This window comes from Montipora foliosa, chromosome 10, assembly GCF_036669935.1.
Source record: "Montipora foliosa isolate CH-2021 chromosome 10, ASM3666993v2, whole genome shotgun sequence".
Taxonomy (NCBI): domain Eukaryota; kingdom Metazoa; phylum Cnidaria; class Anthozoa; order Scleractinia; family Acroporidae; genus Montipora; species Montipora foliosa.
In genome coordinates this window covers 6,835,116-6,852,659 of record NC_090878.1, presented here as the reverse complement: position 1 = coordinate 6,852,659, position 17,544 = coordinate 6,835,116, and the positions used below count along the sequence as shown (strand labels likewise).

At 36.8% G+C, this 17,544-nt stretch overlaps 2 protein-coding genes across 5 annotated transcripts in view; one reads left to right on the top strand and one right to left on the bottom strand.

The window, feature by feature from the left end:
• LOC137973516 (lysine-specific demethylase 4A-like) overlaps positions 1-6,321 on the bottom strand; it is an 18,730-nt gene extending 12,409 nt beyond the window's left edge. The window contains exons 1-5 of one of the 2 annotated variants that reach the window (XM_068820344.1): positions 5,962-6,321; positions 5,716-5,812; positions 3,087-3,162; positions 2,100-2,405; positions 606-655 (exon numbers count right to left, since the gene is read on the bottom strand). In XM_068820344.1, the coding sequence (XP_068676445.1) occupies positions 606-655; positions 2,100-2,405; positions 3,087-3,162; positions 5,716-5,812; positions 5,962-6,084 (652 nt within the window). In that variant the 5' untranslated portion in view covers positions 6,085-6,321. Of the gene's footprint in view, positions 1-605; positions 656-2,099; positions 2,406-3,086; positions 3,163-3,260; positions 3,512-5,715; positions 5,813-5,961 lie in introns of those variants that run through there. The other variant, XM_068820345.1, reaches the window with a different exon arrangement.
• The window catches only part of LOC137973517 (tetratricopeptide repeat protein 39B-like), an 18,938-nt gene continuing 6,609 nt past the window's right edge, over positions 5,216-17,544 (top strand). Inside the window, exons 1-15 of one of the 3 annotated variants that reach the window (XM_068820346.1) lie at positions 5,216-5,351; positions 6,472-6,556; positions 7,024-7,137; positions 8,368-8,443; positions 9,606-9,661; positions 10,741-10,814; positions 11,098-11,165; positions 11,688-11,752; positions 13,431-13,536; positions 13,673-13,738; positions 14,261-14,369; positions 14,811-14,878; positions 16,030-16,089; positions 16,388-16,479; positions 17,538-17,544. The exon at positions 17,538-17,544 is cut by the window's right edge and continues 63 nt beyond it. In XM_068820346.1, the coding sequence (XP_068676447.1) occupies positions 6,519-6,556; positions 7,024-7,137; positions 8,368-8,443; positions 9,606-9,661; positions 10,741-10,814; positions 11,098-11,165; positions 11,688-11,752; positions 13,431-13,536; positions 13,673-13,738; positions 14,261-14,369; positions 14,811-14,878; positions 16,030-16,089; positions 16,388-16,479; positions 17,538-17,544 (999 nt within the window). In that variant the 5' untranslated portion in view covers positions 5,216-5,351; positions 6,472-6,518. Of the gene's footprint in view, positions 5,352-6,366; positions 6,557-7,023; positions 7,138-8,367; positions 8,444-9,605; positions 9,662-10,740; positions 10,815-11,097; positions 11,166-11,687; positions 11,753-13,430; positions 13,537-13,672; positions 13,739-14,260; positions 14,370-14,810; positions 14,879-16,029; positions 16,090-16,387; positions 16,480-17,537 lie in introns of those variants that run through there. The other 2 variants (XM_068820349.1, XM_068820348.1) reach the window with 2 other exon arrangements.

Here is a 17,544-nt window from a genome sequence, read left to right as displayed (position 1 = left end):
CAGGGTTATCAACATTCAAGGGTTGTAAAACAAGACCTACAGTTTATTGTCCTTATCCAAGAAGACTTGAAAGTCTAACCATTTGCAGATGTAATTACAAAGGCAGCACTTTCTCCTCACTTATTTAAAGACCCTGAGTGTTGGTCCGGCTTGAGTTGCACTCCCAACCTCTCGCATGTCAGCCTGGTGCTCAACCAACTGATTGAGCCACTGATGGACGGTCCTTTGAAGAAAGACCTTTGAATGGACACTTTGCATAGTAATTAAGGATATGTATCAAGACAGATGTTCCTCTCTTCAAGACAAGGTCCTCTTGTTTGAGTTTTATCACACAGACTTTATGATTGGATAACATCAAGGACAATATCCCTTAATCTTTGGGAACTGTGTGCAATTGTCTTTTATCCAACAGGGTCTGTGAACATCTGCTGCATGTGATTACTTACAGATAGTTTACTGTCTGCTACATCCTTAATTGAAAGATGGCCAATGCCATAAATTACAACGTTGAAGTAATACATGATACATGTCTGAATTTTGCATTGGTTTGAACCTACAATTGATTGGGCCAAGCAGGTGGTGTGAATGGTGCAATTAATACTCACCAGAGGCTAGCCTTTCCAAACGCTGGCCATGCTCTGGAGGGACTGCATACCTAACATTTGAGGACAAGATTTTAAAGCTATTAATGATAAAAATAGGTACGCAATACGTACATGTGGCAGTGCAGTAACACAGCGCTGTATCGTGTCAACTGAGCTGCGTTTTGTCTTCCAGGACATTCAAGTTATCTTTGCGTAATATGTAGCTCTAATAGCAGACGTTGTTATGTAGTACGATATTGTTTTGGTGCCGTATATCATTATAGTGCCATGGTAGGTGTCTTAGGTAAATAGCCCCCTGAGAAGACATGTGGTTACTTGTAAAATACTAAATCCCAGAAAGATTGAGGAAAATAAAAAAGAATTGCGAAACATTGGCTTTGAGGCTGACATGTTGATCATTTTCAAGTTCCCTTACAACTTCCTTTTCACCACAAGTTTGAGCGTGCACTCTGAGCCTCTGACAGCTTTGTAAGACAAAAGTTCACTGAAGTTAAGCCCTGTCAGGCGGGTTTAGCATTTGGATGGGTGACCTCAATATATAGGACTTGCCGTCAGAAACAAAGGACCGAAAATTCTATTTTAATGTTCAAAAACGTGCGCTTCATAATTCCATACATTCGTACACCAATTCAGTCACCCACATAAAGCCAGAAATTTAACAGGCCATTGATTGAGTGATCCAGTGAGTACCTGAAGCTCTTTTGCTATACTTCATTGAGATGTCATCATCAATGGAAAGTGACAGAAAGGTCTCTTGGAATTTGGTTTTCAACCAAAGCGTCAGAAAGCGGTGGTGAGTGAAATCAATGAAATAGCAAAACCTACTTTCTTTTTGCTGAGTATTAAATTAACTTATCAGCCGCGATACGAACGTCAAGTTAACACTTGAGCTCGCTAGCCTGTGCAGGGGCAGGTAATTTTTACCTGCTATTTTTGGTTTTTTACCTCCTGTGCAAAAACTTAGCAAGAACCCTGAACAAGTGTGGTTATAATGCACAAAACCTTTCAAAAATTAATTATAATTTTATTTCTTTGCAAGAACTGTATATGCAAAGAAAACTTTTGAAAGTAGAGACCTTTTCCTTTGTAGTTGTATGTGTTTTTGCATTCAGAATAGACTTTTGTTCCATAGAGCAAGTTTCAATCGAGTGTCGTAAAACCAAAACCAAAGTAATTACTTTGACCAATAAGGACGGAGACAATCCAGTCAACCAATCAAAACTCAAAGTAATTACATGTAGCCGACACAAAGCGCGGGAAAATGTGCAAGCGCGAGCCACAATTGGTTTTGGTTTCCCTACTGATTGGTTGAAAAAGGGGTGCGAGAACTTTGAACCAATCACTGAAGTGATGCAAAACCAAAGCAATAATTATTCGCTAATTACTTTTGACACTCAATTGAAAACCGCGGTAAGCAATAAGTTTATAATATTTAATATTACATAAATTTAAGGTTGTAGAAACTCAGAATACTGTGACCATGATTCCCTTTACCATGTTTTAGGAGCTCCAAAATGCAAATAGTTGATGCTGTATAAATCCATGTCTTCTGTATGCCATGCAAAAGTGGCTTTCCACATACCAAAGTAAAGATAAGGTGTGTTGACACCTTCAATATGCACTCCGTACTCATCTTCTATCAGGTCAAGAATTGTTCCTAGTTTTCCTATGTTCCATTCCTCCACATCCTCATCATAGATGGTGCCTGGGATATCTGCAGCATACACTGGATTGTTGAATGTTGCATTTTTCCAGTATTTTCTTTCAATCTCGTCAGGATCCCCAGTGGGAGGCTTGTGTCTAAACAATAAAGAAACAAAACTTTCCCTGTAAGTATATATAGATACTTGACAGATGAAATCTCAAAAAGAAAGCAATATCTGCTACTTCTCAAAAGCCTTAAATTAAAACTTTTTTTCAGGCTGATTTCAGGTGACACAATTCCAAATGTATCTTTACTAGTAAAAAGAAGTGTTCCATTAGACTAGGCTATAGGAATGAGACTTAATAGATTTTACTCAGTCTTATGCCAGACGATTTTACTCCTTAATGGGGTGGGGGTCAGGAGTCAATGAGTTAACAACCTCTACATATGGTCCCTTTAAATATATATTATTGTACTACTGTTGCTATAGAGCTTTTTCATGTGACGTCATGGCAGCCATGTTTCCTAAACAAAGGAATGGCGGCCACGCGTGCGTGATGGTGTACCAAACTAATCCTCCGGGAAATGAACTCTTAGACTATTGTTATGCAGATACTTTCCTTTGATTCAGTAATCCTATATGGCTGCTGGTCACGTGAGTGAAAACGCTCTATTTATGGCCCAAAAATTTCAACAATACTTTTGAAAAGTTGTCCCTAGACCTCAAATTAATAATGTTTATTCCTCAATAAGATAAATTCCTTCACTTATAGGAAAAACAGATACAACAGGGCTTAAAAATCAAGTCCTTAGCCTTACATTAATTTTCTACCTACTTTTCACTGCTGGCCAGCTTCTTGAATTCACTAAGAGACATAGCTTTCTTTTGAACATTAAACAGCTGATAAAGTCCTAAGAGAGACACAAAAATGTAAGAGGTCATGCATGCGCTTAGCCATAGATGCATATTAATAGTTCTAGTGCCAACCAAATTGGATCTGAAAAATCACCCAATTGTTGTCTGCATTATCTGTGCAACGCAGTAATATAACATAAACAATGGACCAAGCCAATAAGCAGTTCACGACATTGGGCTGAAAGCATACAAAAGGCGCCCCTGTCATCCACTGTATGGTCCATGTTTGATGTTGGAACAATGAGCACCACAGCTCAATGTAATACACTTTGAGTCAATAATTATTTTTGAGGAGGGAGGAAAACAGGAGTATCCAGACAGAAACCCTCACGTCAGGTTGAGCATACTATCACAGAGGCAGAAGGTGTTATGTGACTCACATAATTTGATCGCAGACAATAGTCACGCACTAGCTTTAATCATCATCGTGTGTAAATAAAGGTCTTTTTCTTCTTCAAACTGTTTAATGGCTCAAATTGATAATTTGGGTATAACATTTTCTTACAAACAGTACAGTACAAAATAAATGAAAGATGTCATTAGCCAGAAGGTTATGACAAATAATTAAGAGACAAATTTGAAATATGATTATTTCAAAGCTATTTAGATGTAAAATTTCATTGTCTTTGCCGCTTTTCCTTTTGGTTGACATCTTAATCAATAAAAGTGACTCAAAAGTCACTTAAAATTGGACAGGAAAAGACTGACTGAATACAGTGGTTGAACAAGGGTAACGGTACCCTGGGTGCCAGAGGTTCTATTTTTCTTTCGCGAGGAGCGCGTGGTTAAAACGTTTTAACCGCTTGCTCCTCCTGATAGAAAAATAGAACCTCTTGCACCCAGGGTAGGGTCAAGGATGTATTTACCTGTATTCCTCATTTAATAAACCTAATAATGAAGTTCAAATCCGTTCTAATCACATAAATCATCTGTTAAAATTGATTTAAAAGCCAAATCTGAGATGTCAGACTAGATCCTTCTGCAGCTTATAGTGCAACCTAACCGTATATTACTAGCAAGAAAAATAGACAAAGCACATAACACTCTCTGTTGTTAGTCTCTTTACACACAGCAGGGAAACTGAACCTTGCTACACAAATCAAGCTTTTGTCTCAGATCCACTCAGAAAATTTGCTGGTGTAAGACATTCACCTAAATATTATTGCGTAAGGCTTCTTCCAATTACTACATTAAATTTTAGTCTATTTACAACAGATTCCAAGAATAGAAGGAATGAAGATTTTTTCCTGTCACAGTTCCTTGAATACTTTACAGGGATAAGGATTTTGTGATTTAAATTAAATCAGAGTAATATAAAACTTATGGCCTTGACCTGTTGGAGGAAATTCACTGTTAACACCTTTGAAAGAATCCTAAACTGACAGCTAGGGGGTCTTCTAACAATAAAGTTTTTGTTACATAAAACTTAAGTCTTTTCTTTCTAAATAAAATTTAATATCTTAATTATTAAAAGTCTTTTTCACAAGAATCCTTGTTAAATAATAATAGGCGTACACTGGTGAGATTTTTTTGCCAAGATTGTGTTGGAATTAACAATTGAAAAGTGATACACTGTAAAATTTCTCAGAAGCTTGTCTAACTGCTACTTGACAAGAGAGAAACAAAATAAGTTGGGCAATTCAGTTAACAGGCATTGAAAAAAGTAAGCATCCTTAGCTTGTAAAAAAGGGGGTAATAAATTTATCAGTCTCACTTGAAGCAACTTTCAGTCACTTGTCTCGGCTGTTAATAACCGGAAAAGGTGTGTTTGAACCGCATCACCCACGCAGGTCAAAATTTGTTCAATTTTTGTTCAAATTCCTTATTTATGTCAACAGATTTCATGAAAGGTGAACCTCTTTTTCGTCAAATACAATCTTTCCAGAGCATTTGCCGATTTTAGTAAAGTTCTTTTCCCAACAGAAACAGTTTTTTGGTCAGACAATCAGTGTTTGCACGAGTTACAAATAATAACCACAAGATCAAACGGAAATTCTCCCACCATACACAGTTTGAAAGGAAAATTAATTAAACGTGTTTTGTATCAAAGCTTATTGTGTCCATGTTTGTGCAGTACGTGTCTTGTATAAAACCACTACATGCTTTCCAAATGACAAATAACACAACAAAACCAAGATTCTTCACGCCAAACAAGCTGAAAACAACAGAAGCTTGACAAAGAATGGTAAATAAGACTTAAGTTTACCCTTTTGTTTTTGTTTTGAAAACGCTTGAGTGAGCACGATAAGTTTACAAAACCTTATAACTTCTCATATCACTGTCGTTTTAGGAAAAAGTAAATTCTTCCCAATATCAAGAGAGGTTTCATCTCGTGTAGCAATTTCTGCCAAATTTCGCTTTCTGCTTTCAACCATGACAAAAATCTGTCATGAAATAAAAACGTGCACCGCGTTGGCATATGCAGATGAACATTCAACCAACTTTTCGCTTGCTCCTCTGTTTTATTCGACTACATAGTTTGGCTCTTTGAAAAAGTCTTCAGTTTTGAGCTTTAAACATTTTCATCCTGTTAATGTTTGCACACAAACCTTGTGTTCCCGTAATAACTTGTAGTATTGGTGCTGGGATTGTTATATCTATGCCTTCATAACTTTTTCTCGGGATCCAGTCCTTGGGAGGTATGACCTAAAAGAAAATTTAAAGAAAAGAAAATGCCATTTAAAAGTCGAGCACCACGCTCACAAAACCATACACCACGTGCAACCTAAAAAGACAGTGCAAACTTCAGAGCAAACTGCTAGTGAAAATTCAAGCCATTATGAAACAAAGCGAACCTTAGCGACGCCTGCCCGATGAGCCCCCATTTCTTCCATCTTACGAATATAAGCAGAAAAGTTTTTAAACTCCTCATAACTGGGGCGAAACACCATGATTTTGTTGCTCTCTAATGAAGACATGTTTCTCCGTTGTCAAAGGTATCGGTCCACCTTGAGGAAGCTGCTGCCTCAGTCAAAATCCATTCTCCTTCTCAACACAACACACTAAACCCGAAAGCATGAATAGAGCAATATCTGGTTTTTCCATTTAAGCGTGTAGGCTCACAGGAAGCGGCGAATGTTTTTCATTTCCACCGCAAAACCTTTTTTCTCTGTGTTGTTTCTTTGTTGGCCGCTGTTGTGACCAAAATGACGCAAACTACACCTCCTATCTCAGTCATCCCCAGTGGGGACAGCTTAGGATCCCAAGCATATCACTGGAACGAGACGACAACTACCGTAATAAACAAAACAGGTGAAAATTTGTGCATATTTTTCTCTCTGTTTGCTTCTTTTTATCCTGTTCAGAGCTTCCTTCTTTACTTGAGAAATGTGGCTATCAATTTAGCCTTAATATGGACGAACCGGAATCGAAAGATGATCGCAAGCATCGGTAAGAAATATGTAAGATTATGATAAAATGAGACTGCAGAAGTGATGATTAAATGTCATTTGTGAGATTGTTGCTGTCGATGTATTATATGCTTGAGAAGCTAGTAGGCCAAATACGACATCTGCTGTTTGCAAAAATTCTTAATTTGCAACTGTAGCATTGCGCTCGACTTACAAAATGAAAATAAACATCTATTTTGGTTTGTAATTAAATTATAACCTTAGGTTAAGGTGCAGTATCATTATTTTCTTTATTGATAGGTATGTATCACAGTTGGTCTTCAGTGTGGGTAAATAGTCATGCCCATTCTACCAGGCCCTTTTCCTAAATTTGCCTGCTTTTCATATTAGCCTCAAAGTTTAGATTTAGGCTCCAAAATTTAAACTAAAACAAAACCATGTCTCCTAGCTATTCCTGATTTATCTTTTGTAATAATTATTAAACTTATTGCTTGAATCTTCTTGTAGCCCTGGTGCTGTAGATGAAAGTGTTCTAGCTGATGCCATTAGGATGACAAATATTGCGCTCAACCTTTGCTTGTCAAATAAATTTCTTCAAGCACAAGCAAAACTTGAACCTTGGTAAGATTTAGTACTACACCATGGATCCACTGATTTGTAAATTAAAGGTCATCGGATGTGAGTAACTGCAGAAATTATCCATCCACTATAATAATAGGCCATTTCCGAGTTCATGTCTGCCTCCTCTTCAAAGCGAGTCTAAGTGCAAAGTTTTTGTGATGGTAATTAGTTCTACTTTACATGTGAATGAAATCTAATTTTCATGAGAAAAACTTTGCACTTAGACTCGCTGTGAAGAGAAGGCAGACATGAACTTGGGAATGGCCAATTATTGTGTTCTTCTAGTGGCATCATTTGAAGAACAAGGCATATGACAATACATGACATCTGCAAAGAATTGGCCTGGTATTCTGCAGTTTAGGCCATGAATTGAAGTAGCAGGTGATCATACATTGAAGAAATTATCCTTTCATGGTCTGCTTGTTCGAAAGCCGATTAACTTAACAGGATAATTAGGCTAAACTTTTGTTTCATGTTTTCAACTTTTTGGTGAAAGTTTCTTTTGCTTATTTTTGTTTTTCAATGTTGACTTCTTCTTCTAATGTAAAGTTTTGCCGAATATCAGCGTTGAACAGCATTTAGGAGTAGATAAATAAAGTCCTTGGTTAATTTTTAATCTGGGATGAGGGTTAATCGACTTTTGAACAACCGGGCCCAGGAATGATGATGGTGTGGTAATCATTTGCAGTGCAGGTCATGACATGTCTGCAAACCTGATCATTAACACAAACTAATTACCATTGTTATTTACGGGTTTTAAAATGCCATTCTGGAGCCATCAGTATTAATTCATTGATCTTGTTTCTTTGTCAATTTTCTCATTAGATTTGGTTGTGACTATATGAGAGACATTGTTTTAAAATATTAGGATTAATTTAAGTTTAAATAAGGTCTGCAAGTATTGAACTTTGTTCTTACACCATTTATAAATACCAATTTCATTTGCACATTTAATTAAGCCTTTAAATGGAACTCCAGAATCAGTAAGAATTAAATTAACAGTGCTTTTCTTAAGGTTGCAAAGAAGTGCTGGTGATTGGAATTGCTGCACCAAGTATCCGGGGGTACTTTTAGTTTACTATATCGAAAGTGACAGGTTCACTGCAATTTTCCAATGAAGACTTAGAATATGGTGGCAGTGCCAATCACTTTAATAATTTATGACATTCTCCTTTAATGTTTTTTATGAGCCTGGGTTTTATTTTTTATTATTGGTTGTTCTTGTTAAAGGGTAAATGAAAGCATGTACCATGCATTAGGATACAGCACTATCATGTATCTTCAAGCAATGATGACATTTGAACCTGTATGTATCTCTGCTTAGGTTTTAGACTTGAGAAGTAGACCATATCCGGACATTACTAAACAACAAAACAGTGAAACAAAGCACCAAAACACCAAAACCCTAACCCTAACCCTAACCCTAACCCTAACCCTAACCCTAACCCTAACCCTAACCCTAACCCTAACCCAATACTAACTGACAAAGGTTGAATTTGAGATTAAACATCATTTTAGGCCTAATTAGACCTAAAAGGTTTTTGCCCCTAATCTCAGTCAACCTGAATCTTAATCTTAATCTCAATGAATTAGGAGCAACAACGTTTTAGGCCTAACACAATTATTTTATTTAATCTCAAATCCAACCTTTGTCGGTTAGTATTCAATGTATGGTGGGGTCATACATGGTGTTTTAGTTTTTCTTTTTGGTGTTTCGCTGTTTTGTGGTTTAGTGATGCCCACCATATCCCTGCAGTTTTCTTTTGAAGGTCACATGTTTTTAAAATAATCTTTTTTTGAAAGTCTCCAGCTTGTGTAGTCATCACTTGTAAGCTAGTACTCAACAATACTAGTTGAGGTGATTAGAAGTCAAATCAAAATGCAAAGTAAAGATGATTATTAATTAAAAGTAAATCAGGAGTTGGTTTTTGACGAAAGAGGAAGACCAGATTATCCATAAAAAAGCCTCTCAGAGCAGAGGGAGGAATCAACAAATTTCACCCATTAAATATGAGTCAATGTTTGGGAATGGAAACTGTAGAGATATTAATGAATAGCGATTCCTCTCACCTTGCACTACGTTAACTCTGCTCCACTATTACTGAATCAAACACTACCTTTACTAAATAAATGCAAATCATTATTCCTTGAAAACACTGTCTTCAAAATAATAAAATAGAATAGAATGTACAAAAAAAGTTAAAATAAAGTTAATTATAAAGTTTATTTGAAGTAGGCAACAAGTACTGTAAAATCTCTAGTTTTTCTAATTTTAGCCTATATTTATTCGTTAAGTACAGTGTTTAGGCTTATGGTTTTAAAACACCCGTTTGTGTTCATAGTTGTTTCAGTGTTGATAAACAGGAACCTGTGATCTATAAATTATTAAAGAATCCTGCCTTTAAAACAAGTTAGAGGAAAGTATTGGGCTTGCAAGCATGTTAAAACTATTGTTGATTCCCTTATAGCAATTAATTCAGCAAGCAAACAAGAGCAATAAAATGGCATTGGATGTTTGTGAAAGGTGATTTATTAATATAAATGTATATAGCAAAACAGTTGTTTGCTACTTGCAAAATCTCTTTCAGAATGTTAATAGACTATTTTACAGTTCTGTGCTCAGTTATCATGCTGGCCTTTGAATAAAAGCGAGGCTGGAGTCGACGTTGCTTTGGTACAACCTTCATTGCTTTTCTTATGTAACTCATGTTGTTGTTGCAGTAATACTAACAAGTTCCTATTTATATAAGAAAAGCAATGAGGTTTGTATCAAGACAAGGTCAACTCCAGCCTCGCTCTTATTCAAAGGCCTGGTAACTGATCACAGAACTTTAAAATGGTCTATTATTGCCTATTTTTTTGAGCATGTAAGGACGATTGATCAGATCTTTTATTAATTTTGTAACATCAAACCCCAATTGTTTAAGGGTGGATATTGTTATCCACTGGATAAATCACTATCCACTAGATAACTCAATCGATTTTGCTAGTGTTTAGCTGCTGGATAGTGATAATGTATCCAGTAGATAGGACTATCCACCTTTTGAACTAGGGCCAGACAATTGTAACTTTCTAGCCTGTGTGCAGCCACCCGCTCTCTTACAAAATAATCGGAGAAGAGAGCGGGCAGCTGTCCAAAGGATACACCTCCCTTGCCTTGTTACTATAATTTATTGGATAGTGAAATAGTTACTAGAGTCAACACGTATCTCAAAATGTTTTCAGCAAAGTCTGTCAGCCTCACTCACATTTACAATACAATACATACTTAATTGACCGCTCCCCATAGGGGCTTTCAGGGCCAATGAAACACAATCAATGAAACGACAGAACACAACAACAACTGTTAAGAATCCCAACTGGCCAGAGCAAACCATTTGGCTATTTACAAGTGCAGCCGGGAAGTTGAATCAGGAACTACCAGGAACAAATTCAACGAGTGATTAGAACGGGTCTTGAACCCGGGATCTCCGGAGCTCAAGGCAAGCGCCCTAAGCACTTGGCCACACTGCCAACCTTTCCTTCATATTTTTTCGGTAGAGTTGGGGTGGGGATGATAAAGACCTTTGATTTCCAAGTTCATGTACTTGAATCATTTATTAGACACAGAAGAAGACAAACATGGACACAGTCATTTACAAGTTGGATCTGGAGCCCGTTTGAAAATCTGACAGAGGGTATTTACTCATTTATTTTTTTACATGTTTCTTAGTACTTTCTTGGTAATATTTACCTTCCTTCCATTGCCTCCAATTCTTTTCTTTGTTCCAACCTGATCTTTTGCATTGCCCCCAATGTCCTATTCTTCCAAACTCCCTTTTATTTTATCCTCTCCTACACTCTCATAACCCCCTCCCTTCCTTCTCAAATTTTGTGTTCTCAGGTCGACAATAATATTTTATCATTTTGGTATAAACTTATATACTTATTTTATTCAGTACTCTCCTTCTTGCATTTCAGTGGAAAGGCATGCAGAGCTCTGCTATGCTGAATGCCTCCTTATGAGGGCTATGCTAACATTTATTCAGGTTATTGAAGATCAATCTGTAATATTCATAGATTACAATGTATCTGGTCCTTCAGACAAATTCAGTGAAAGGTTAAGGTGGCTGTGTAGCTGAGTCAACTATCTTTAAGGGTAACTTTGCACATTAGTGTGGAGAAATTTTGATCAAGAGCAGCATGATCCACAAGTACTATGCCGCCACTTTATCCGTCACTGCACTTGTCCATGCAAGTTCAATTATTAATAATAGTATTGCAGCCATGAAAATGATGTCTTCTCTACGGTTGGCCTGGATCTGTCTGGCCTTTTTAAACTCATTCAGTATGGCATTAGGCTGACCTTATATGAAAAGTCAGGGCTAATTTCTTATCTGGATTGCTCTTTTTTTCTCTTTCCTGTTGTGGGCTCATTTCCACACAAGGACTGATTTCTGCACGGATTTCTTTACCTTTATCTTTTATATCTAACGATTCTAAGGATAGCAAGAGCTTGTTGTGCTTCTTAACTAAGTTTTCCTTGTTCTTAAACAAATTCTCTTTAACAGGATGAAAACCTTGTCAGTTTTATAAAAGGGGCTCTTAAAATCAGAAGCGCATATCAGACATACAAGTCAGTAATCATCATTAAATTTTTCTAAAATATTCGTATTTTAACATTTTATTTTGATTTGTTATGAGTGTGTAACTTTCTCAACGTACTATAAACATGCAGCCTCTAGTAAATGTGTTAAAAATGATTTGTGCGTTGTATATTGTAAATTAGTGTAGGAGTACTAGTGGTGAAATATGTAATATAGAAAGAGGTGTACACAAACTGTGGTGATTGCATGTACATGTAGGTCCAGTCCATGTATGCAATTAATTTCCTCAGTGTATAATTATCATTGTTGTCAGTGGTATTCAACTATTATCTTTAGAGGCAGTTGTTGTTCATTTAAATGGTAATAGTTAGGGATTTCTTGTGTGTATTAACCTATTGACTCCTTGGGGTTCCCCATTGGTGAGTAAAATCGTCTGGCATTAGTCAGAGAAAAATACTAAGTATGGCCGGTTTAGGGGCGAAAGGGTTAAACAAATTTGTTGAGATACAACAACATGTAAATAAACAACTTATCGTTATGTGACACAATGCATCAAATTGAATTTAATGTTGTACTGTACTCTAAGGACGTATACAAGACGTGGAATACCCCTGTACACCTGGTCCATGGACCACTTAAATTAAGTCACAATGCTTTTAATAGAGCTTTCTCCACCAACAGTTAGGTAAACATGATGTCCTGGAAGAGAGCCTAGCATTTGTCGATACTGCTACCATTTTAAAACTTTTCATTTGCGATGGCCGAGTTTACAGCGACTTGTAATGGTGTGCTTTACAACGTATTGAGAAAACAACAAGGAAACTTAACGGGTTCAGGTGTTTTTTGAAGTCCTGTTTCCATTGTAAATGTTGTGCATCAGTTTTCAATTTAAAAAAAAGGAAAGCAGCAAGCAAACACAAGATACATGTAACAGTTATTCCATAAGAGGCCGTTTTAACTGAAGTGAACTAGCCATTCTCTCTTAAAATGATGGGCAGTCCAAAGGGGTAGACTATGCACCGGGTCCATGAAGGAATCCATGCCGCAGGTCCACAGAGGTGGTCCGTGGACTTGGGGTCCATGTTTTGTATTTTGTAATTTTTTATTTAAATAGATTGAAAGCCAGCTACAAGATTAATTAATTCTAACACTGGTAAAAAGTGGGTCACAGGTTACAGATTGTTGATTTACGTGCACTAAAACAGCCTTACGGGTTATGCTTTCACCAAGAGTAACCCATCGACCCCCGGGAGTGAGACATTGTTGACAATTTTAGTTTTCAATTGGGTGTGTCTTAGGACACCTGAGGAATCGATGGGTTAACCAGTAAAAAACTATTATGCCCCCTCCATTAATCTTGTGGTTAAATTTTCATGCTTAAGTATATAATGCTTCAAACATTGTTCAGGTGCTAAATGGTAGCAAGATCTGTATTAATTTTGTGTTTGTGGCAAATGGCAGTCTACTGCTTGTCAAGTAACCATTGAAATAATGCTCTCTTTTGAGGGTAGACTTTCTCCAGTGTCGAGTAACAAGAAAGAAGCAAAAGTGAAACAGGATAATTTCACTGATTTTTGGTTAAAGTCATAATTTTCAGCCTGTCATTTTCTGATAACATTATTCTAATGACCTTTAAGTGAGCTTTAATGTACCCAATTTTTGCCAAATAACAAAACTGATCATATCTTGCCATATGAAACTCTGCAGGACTTGCTTTGAAATGGTTACTCACCAACCATCATCCTTGTTGCACTCACCACAAAGAATGGACTTCGAAGGAGGTGTCCACCTTGGTATTGGAAGCTTTAATTTGGTCAGTTCAAATCATCTATAGAATTTAAGTTAATGAATTATAATATTTAGTAATTATTGTTAAATATAAATTAATTATTTTTCTTTCTTTGATCATGTTGATTTGTTTTAAATCCAATTTTAAATCTGCATTGCAGATGCTATCTTTACTTCCAGCAAAGATTGTCAAGTTGCTGGAGTGGGTTGGTTTTTCAGGAGACAAGGTATTGGAATAAACAGGATAATTGTTGCATCATAATATTTTAAATGCTCACGCCTTGTACAGTGTTTGCTAGCTTGAGTGGGAAACGGTGGCACATCCACTTCCCCTTGCTGGCGCAACCTTCTAGGAGCTTGGCATAGGTACAATGCTGCTCAGGGCAGCTGTGCTCCATGCGCAGCCAGTATGCCACTGACTGACACTAGCCTAACCCCAGTTACTGGCCTCGCAGTGGCAGGCAGCACTCGGGTCCTGGATGACACTTTATCCCCAGCCTTTTTCCTCCCAATAATACTGCGTCTTCAATTGCATGTGTGTCATCAACAGCTAACTGAGGAATAATCATGGTTATGTGAACCAATTCCTTAGAAAAATGTAGAAGATAAAATCCACTTTGTTATATTATTGTACTTTTGAAACCAAAATTAATGTTAAGGAAATCACTTGAGTGGTGTGAAATCATGGACGATACTTCGTGCCAATATTGCCAATAATTTTTGAAATTTTTTTTTTTTAATTTTTCTAGTTTAAAGGTTTAGAGCACTTGGACCAGGGCTGCCGCAGCCAGAATCTCAGGTCACCAATGTGTGCCATGGTGCTCCTCGCCTACCATAGTGTCATCACTTATTACCTGGGTGAGTACTGATTTTAAAATAGCCTCTACTGTACCAATTAAGACAAAGGAGTTTATTTAAGAGACCATGTTTGGGAAAGATTGTGGTAGTCCTTTTTGTTTACTGTAAACCTCTCCATCCCATTGGACCCTTTGACCCTTTTGGCAGCCCAGAGGGTAATTTATGCCTTTCACCTTTTCCACGTTTACTTTTTAAATAAAGTTTTTCAAAATGTAGAGAGAGATTCTTCCCTGGCAGTCAGTAGCACATAAAAACTAAAAAAATGGAAAACTAATAAGAAGCATTCACTAGTCCTTGTGCAAAGTATTAGCCATTTTTATGTTACTAACATAAAAATGGCTAACTTAGATATTTTTATGCCCACTGACAGAATCAAAGAGTTTATATTTATGACATTACCATGTCCTTCAGTTAGTCAGATCTTTCTTGCAACTTTTATAGGAAATGGTGAAGGAGATGTATTTTATGCTGAAGAAATTCTTCAGACGCAACTGAAAGCATTTCCAAAGGTACTACAAAATAATCTTAAAGTTTTTAATATGTGACTTGATAAAATTTGGTAAGATTTATCTCAAATGTTCGGAGTCTGCCAATGACAAGATACCAAAGCTATTGAACTTGCATCAGAATCTTTTGTAGTAAAGGAAAAGGCTAGATCATGATGGATTTATAAACGGCATATATCACATCTGATTCAGTTTTATGACAGTTGTTCTTTAACGTCTCACAGTGTTGATTAACACGAAGAGTTGTGAGACAGGGCCTACACTTTGTAGTCGTTATGCAAGAAGATTTGAAAATCTAACCACTTGCCTCAGTTACTTTTAATACACAGTGTTAGTTTATGTGTGGTTGTGACCCCACAATCCCCCACACGAGAGTCTGATGCTCAACCAACTAAACAACCGGTTGTCAGTCTAAAGAGACAATAATGACTTCGTTGAAGTCTCATATTTAGCTTAGAACAAGTGCCCTAATCATAATTGGGTGACTATTTAATCAAGCAAAATAAATTTATGAAAGCAAAAACCTGGGAATTGAGGAAAAACCTTTGGCATCAGAGTAGAGAAGCAAACACCGTAACTCAGCCCACGTAAGGGGTGACAAATGGTAAAACCTGAGACTCACCGAGATGCCAAGACTCTTGTTTGTGAATCTGAGCCTGAGACCAAAACATGCAAGACTTCACACTGAAATAAGTGCAATATAAACAAGACTTAGAGACATTTCGCAAAGGCTGCCGATATTTTGAGATTGGATGAAAAGTTTGAGAGTGCCAAGATTTTGGAGGTACCATTTGTCACCCCTCACATACACTGTGATTCTGTTATGATATTTAAGGAAGTGCTATATGTAGTTATGCTATTAGTGATCGAATCAGGCCTAATTGATTCCATTGGGAATCGAGGAAACTGATATACAGTGCTGAACACATTGTGAAAATCATTCTGTATTCCATTTTCCTGGGTTGAGGTTTTAGTTTCTTCTTCATGTAATGTTAAGGTTAGATTGATAACCTTTAATCTGTGAAACACTATATACAGATGTCAGTTTCAGTAATCGAACCTGCAACACTTGGAGGAAGGCAATATGCCTCATGACCTTTTAAAACAGAAAAACTCCGTCTTTATAAGCTTTTATTATTTGTTGTTCTTTTTAGGGGGCAATATTTTTGTACTATGATGCACGAATAAAGCAAGTTCAAGGAAAGGTAGATGAGGTAAGTCCATTTTGAGTGTGCTCTCCAATCTCATGACTTTTGGAGGGCATATAGTTTATTTGTGGCCCGAGTAGCCATGATGCTCAATCTGTGCTTGCACTTGTATCAGAAATGTGAACACTTCTTGGTTTGCTTTTGCACTGATTTACAGGACATCTGTGTTTGTATGGCATGTGTGAATGTGCCTGTTCCTATTGAATTGATGCAAAGTAATGGGTACTTAAAGCTGGTTTTCAACAAAAGGCTAAGAGCCCAAGACAGTGTAGTGTAATGAATTGTTTTTTTTCTATTTCATCAGGCCATTAAAAGATACAACGACTCAATTTCTTCTCAATCAGAATGGAAACAGTTTCATCACATTTGCTACTGGGAGATGATCTGGTGCTATTCGTAAGTTGATGGTCTCTTTAAATTAAAAGCTGTGGTTTTCTCAGCTGCGGCAGTAAGGTTGTACCAATAATTAGTGCAATAGTTAATAATAATAATAATAAATTAATATTATAATAATTAATAAGAATTTAATAAGAATTAAGAATAATTAACAATTATTCCATGAGTGCGCATTGGATATGAGATGGTAAATAGCCAACGAGGCGCGTAGCGCCGAGCTGGCTATAACCACTCTCATATCCAACAAGCACGAATGGAATAATTGTTTTATTAAATTCCTTAAACTCCAAAAGTTTGGAAGTACGAAATACGAGCGAAAAAAGGGAGAAAATCCTAGCGAAATCGAAAAAACTTGATGAAGATGCGATGTTGTGTAATACCTGGTGGTCAGACAGACGCAGGCTCATTACAAAAACATTTCTTATCTCTTCGCGTACTTCTAAGCTTCGAAATTGATCCAGACTTTCCCCAAAAACGTTTTTCTTGTGGTTTATACCAAGTGAAATTATTTCGATTTCTGGCGTAAAAAAATTTAGCTTAGCAACGTTTAGCGCAATCATTTACCATATATGGTCAAACTAAGGTATATGAGCTGATAACCGAGATTGAGTGAACCAATCAGAGCACGAGAATTGCATTATCCGAGGTTGAGAATTTAATAATAATTGATAACTCGATAATAATTTCATATCTTTCAGCACATTAATGGGTCAGAAGCATGCAGATCTTTATGCTCAGAGGATTGTTTTTCAATCCTTGACACCACCTCCACGCCTTTTCAACTAAAAATCAAGGAGGCCTTACACATAGGTTGAGAAAAACCCTCATTAAACAAGCAAGTTAATCATGTCAATTTAACACTTTCATTGTAATTTTCCTCGTCCAAATTTATTATTTTGTAGATGTAACTGTAATTACTATACTAGAATGTGTGTAGTGGCTCTAGTAGTCATTGTAGTTGCACTTGTAGTTTTCGTTGTAAGTGTTGTAATAGTGTAGGTGAGCATGCTGCGGTTATTGTGTTGCTATTTGTAATAATGTTCCTCTTTGTCCTAAAGGTACATA